We start from the raw sequence: 5,104 nt of genomic DNA, 5'->3' as shown, positions 1-5,104 counted from the left end.
CTGGCATTGTTACATTTTATTATAGATTTGACAAAGGTCTCTCTCTTTCTCCCTCCTGTCTCTCTGGGTCTCTCCTCCTAGCAAACGCCATTGGCTGGCGTTGCAAAGGAGCGTGTAGTCAGTTTCATTGAGCGGAATTAGCCGGAATGACATCAGTTTCCCAGCCCCCTGGCAGCACTTTGCTTATTGGTGCAGCGGCCCCTCCAGGACAATAACATTGTTCTTACCCGGCGCTGCTTGCCGATGTGCCTATAAAAACACCATCGAGTCGCCAAAAGGTGCTTATTATTATTGTGATCTGTGACAACCACCAGCGGCGCTGGAGTGGGTCCGTCCTGCCAAAGGGATCACTGCAAACAGTAAGTTCCCAAACAGATTCACTCCCGGGCTCCTGTGGGGCTGCGGTAGCTAACTTTATAAGGGAGGCGTCCGACAACCTCCACGGTAGCCCTCACCCACTATCCCCAGATAAATAAATGGGGATAGACAGACACCGCCCCCCCCTTCCCCAAAGGGAACTGTGCGCCCTGCCGGTTCTGTCTCCTATTCTCACTGCTTTGGACTCCTCGCGGGCGCCGAGGTGACACATGCGGGGGAAGACTGGGGGGGTGGGGAGCGGTGTGTAAAGTGTCTAAACAAATACTAATCTGGTTAGGAAGGTCTCCCCGGGAAAATGGTTCATTTTCCCTCAGTCGTCCCCGAATTCCCCCTGCCACCATCATGACTCCAGTCACTTAACCAGGATTCCGCCTCCTTTTGTAGCGGTTTGTCCCGTTCTGGGGCGCAATTTGTGACCCTCCGGAAACCAGTCGTGCAAGATTCAGATATTAAAAGATCTCGATGTTTGGCGGGGTGAGGAGCAGGTGGAGATCCAGGGTTTTGCTGGCGGATGGTGGGGAGTAACTGAAAGGTATCCCGGTGACAATTCTCGAGTGAGCATCCTGGCGCGGGAGGTGGGGCAAGGGAGGTGGGGGAGGAGGCGAAGCAAGGTTGGGAAGCATCCTGGGAGACAGGGTGTAACGACGCGTTTGCTTCTGGCGCGGGAGTTGGAAAGTAGCCCGGGAGACTATATCGGATTTGGGAGTTCGTTGCTGCTGAACGAGGGAGGGAGGGAGAGGGGAATGGAGGGTCTCAGATCCTGCTGGGAAGGTCGCCCATGAAGGATCTCGTAGACACGGCCGGGAATTGGGAGGAAGAGGCTGGGCAAGTGGCCAGGAGCTGGGAGCTGCTTGGAGCATTAGCTAGGTGAAGTTGAGGCTGCCCCTCAGTTTCTTGTCCCGTTGATTTAGAGTCTCTCTCTGATTTCTCCTCCTCGCAGGCAGCCTGGTGCGCGGCGCTCTCCCCTCGCCGGGGACATGGACTCCGACGCTAGCCTGGTATCCAGCAGACCTTCCTCTCCGGAGCCCGATGACCTCTTCCTCTCTGCCAGGAATAAAGGCAGCAGCGGGGGCTTCTCGGGAGGCACAGTGTCCAGCTCCACCCAGAGCGACTCCCCTCCGGAGCTGAGCGCCGAGCTGCGCAGCGCCATGAGCGCGGCCGGGGTTGTGGTGGTGGACAAGCTGGGCTTCAAGTCTTCCTCGTCCTCCTCCTCGTCCTCCTCCTCCTCCTCTTCCAAGAAGGACAAGAAGCAGATGACGGAGCCCGAGCTGCAGCAGCTGCGGCTGAAGATCAACAGCCGGGAGCGCAAGCGGATGCACGATCTGAACATCGCTATGGACGGGCTGCGGGAGGTGATGCCCTACGCTCACGGGCCCTCGGTGCGCAAGCTCTCCAAGATCGCCACGCTGCTGCTGGCGCGCAACTACATCCTCATGCTCACCAACTCGCTGGAGGAGATGAAGCGCCTGGTCAGCGAGATCTACGGCGGCCATCACGCCGGCTTCCACCCCTCCGCCTGCCCGGGGGGCATGGCCGCCCACTCCGCCCCTCTGCCGGGGCACCCCGGGCATCCCGCCTCCCACCCCGTGCACCACCCTATCCTGCCCCCCGCTGCCGTTTCCAGCGCCTCCTTGCCCGGATCCGGCCTCTCCGCAGTCAGCACCATCCGACCCCCGCATGGGCTCCTCAAGTCGCCTTCGGCCGCCGCCGCCTCGGCCCCACTGGGCAGCAGCTTCCAGCACTGGGGGGGAATGCCCTGCCCGTGCAGTATGTGCCAGGTGCCCGCACCGCCTCACCACCAGGTCTCCAGCATGAGCACAGCCAGCCTGCCCAGATTAACCACCGACACCAAATGAACCCCCGGGGGACCCGCCTCCAGTGGGGCAGGGGAGGGGGACAGCATCTGCCGAAACAAGGTGGGGAGCGGGGAGAGAGACTCCAGCTTCTAGCCCCGAGGAAACGCGGGCACATTTCTGAGACACAGACTCTATGGGGTCCTCCCTCAAAAGCACAGGCACATATAAGGACTTACAAGGACATACCGGTCTCATCCACGTTTTTCAAATACACCCTCCCCACCCCTCACTACAGGTTTGTCCCAAGGCCACCCGAGGCACTTTCAGGCATGTTCCAGACTGAGGACACTCAATCACTGAAGCCCATCAGCGAGAAAGGTGAACAAAAAACAATTCCTCTTCCTGCAAACGACTCCAGCGTTACGTACAGTACTTGATGTTTTGTCCAATCTCAATAGCAATTGTGTAAACCCTCAAAACATTTTTTAAATAAATATATGTGCATCTTTTTTAACTTCGATAGGAGCTGACAATAGCTATAGACTGTTCTTCTCAAGTGCAGTAACCAAAATTGCATAGGGTTTTTTGCTTGTTTTTCTCTATTATTTTTACATATTCCCTTTCAACATTTTTCTGGTTCATATCATAAGACATGTAAAGTGGTTATTCTGAGCACCCCGCTGGTCACTTCCTACCCACATAATTTGCAAGAATGAAGGCTTTGGATGTAAAAGAAGCCTGCAAAGTTTTCTGGGGTTTGGATTTGTAAATATACTGTCCAATGATGATGTAAGTCCGTCATGCTTGAGCTTTCTGTTTGTGCACTTGTACTGGAAACCTTATGAATGATAAAGGATTTTTTGCTTTGTTTCAGTGTATAACACGATTTTCTCTTCTGTCATCATTAACAAGGTTACAAAACTCTTTAATGTGCTTTCTATGTAGGAACTCCACACTGCCTGTGTTGCAATACTGAGAACTTGGGCTTGTTTCTGAAATAACAATTTTTCCTATTACTGCCCCTTGCAGAGATTTTATCATCTGTTTATTTTTGTAAAAAAAAGTTGCTAAATAATATTTATTACTTGTTTGGTTGCAAAAAGAAAATGAGTGATCCATGGTTGAGATTTTAAATAAAAAAACATTTTAAGTAAATTGCTTTTTTCCATCCATTTGTATTTTGGGAAGTCTAGTGGCTGAAGCCCAGAGTAAGAAGAACAAGACACATTTACTTTCAGAAATATTAATATGGTATCATGGTTAAATAGACCAAAAACAGGTCGAAAGGGATTTAGAACATTTTAAAGATAATACTTCCAGCCATTTTTTCCTAACAGTCTTACAAGGCTGCAATTTAAACTGTTTTCCAATCAGTTCTCTAAGTGGCAAGATTAATGATCAATTAACCTAGTTTGTGAGGTCCAAACTTTTAAGATTTTCTTAAACAAAACTCAGCATCCAGCAAAAATAAGGAATTGCTTATGAGAAGGAAATATTAAACGCAGGTTGGTGTTGCATGTTTAAATAGTTCAAAATAGGAGACTTTAGACAAAAATGAAAATAAAATGATTTCTGCTTCATTGTGTATCTATGTATTTGCCTATTTAAACAATCCTGTACTGAGATATTCAGACATAACAATATATTAGAGCAAAATTTTAGTTCTCGTGCGCTTTAAACCTCCAGCTCTAAAAAGCAAATTTCGTAATTAATTTAAAGAGCAGGTATGTGGCGATGGTTTGCACTGAAAAAGACACCTTATTTCTTCACTTTTAAAAAAATGAACTCTTCTTAGGAAAAAAAAGAGGCAAATACACTTTTCAAATAAGCAAATTTGCTTTGGTTGTTAATATACTTAACATCTGACACCACCTCCTGGGCTCGATTCTACTCCCGTTGAAAGACATGGCAGCAATCCCATCTGCTTCCATACGAGCAGGATCGGGCCCTCATTTAACTCTTCCTTTGTGTTTATTACTACAGTAATTCGCTTAAACTTTCTAGATGTTACTGCACCTCCGCCACAATAACACGCTTTTCTATTGAATAGTGCAGAGAGATTCTTTAGCAATAGTATTTTTGCACACACCCCATCTCAGTTTCTTGCTCCTACTTGTGCAAATACTTCAGTGGATCCCGATCCTGAGCTTTTTATTCAGGCAAAACTTCAAGGGACTTTAACCCTGAAGTGCACGGCATCTGGCCGGCAAATCCTCTCTCTTTTCCGGAGCCATTTTAAAAAATTACATAAAAACTCCTGGTGTCGATCCCAAGATATCCCAGCAGCGTTTTTGTGCCAGGGAATGGAAGTGAATTCGGTTCTTTGCAGCATTTTTATTCAAGATGTGAATATTTTGAAGCAATACTCAGAGCAGATTTCGGCGTGTGCTTGGGGATCTCAGTTTTAGCAGGCGCGAGAATCCTGCAGCTTTCGAGGTATTAGACCCAGGGGACGGCTCCTTCCACATTGGGCATTTCAGTCGGTTCGGGGCCCTGCGGCTGAGTTCCACCACAGATCAGCCCTTTTTGAAATCCCACGGGCAGGGCTAATTTTTCTTATTTCCTGTAGGCAGATCACAGCACTTCTATCAATCAGTAAAACAGCCATTAATATTATCCCCCCTTTAATGCACGCTAAACATTTTGGGCACTTAGTAGCCCAAGCCACCTTTAGTTAGGCCCAGATCCTAAACACACTGAAGTACGTGCTTAAATTAAGCGGAAGCAGGAGCCAAGGAGTGGGGCTTAAGGTGTAAATGACCTGGCGTTGCTAGAAAGCGAATTAGCCTTGCGAAGCTGGAAGAGGAACTCCACATTAACTCTTTCGGTCTGGGGAAATGGGGCTGGGTGTCTCTCTGAGGAAGAGCACAGAGCCCGAGAAACTTGCTGAATTACCTGCTAGGAGGTCTCTTCGGGCTACTTTGATACGC

At 49.1% G+C, this 5,104-nt stretch overlaps 1 protein-coding gene across 1 annotated transcript; it reads left to right on the top strand.

Annotated features, from left to right (window-relative positions):
• The first annotated feature begins 270 nt into the window (after window positions 1-270).
• On the top strand, window positions 271-2,587 carry OLIG2 (oligodendrocyte transcription factor 2). The gene is made up of 2 exons (XM_030552323.1): window positions 271-359; window positions 1,319-2,587. Exon 2 carries the CDS (start codon window positions 1,356-1,358, stop codon window positions 2,232-2,234), a length of 879 nt encoding a protein of 292 aa, XP_030408183.1. The 5' UTR covers window positions 271-359; window positions 1,319-1,355; the 3' UTR covers window positions 2,235-2,587.
• The last annotated feature ends 2,517 nt before the right edge of the window (window positions 2,588-5,104 follow it).

This window comes from Gopherus evgoodei, chromosome 1 (assembly GCF_007399415.2).
Source record: "Gopherus evgoodei ecotype Sinaloan lineage chromosome 1, rGopEvg1_v1.p, whole genome shotgun sequence".
Taxonomy (NCBI): Eukaryota; Metazoa; Chordata; order Testudines; family Testudinidae; genus Gopherus; species Gopherus evgoodei.
Note: the sequence above shows the minus strand (reverse complement) of the source record. Positions and strands in the feature narration are given on the sequence as shown.

Excerpts from the sequence above, each read along its gene's own strand:
- OLIG2 (XM_030552323.1), top strand. The coding sequence starts at position 1,356 with ATGGACTCCGACGCTAGCCTGGTATCCAGCAGACCTTCCTCTCCGGAG.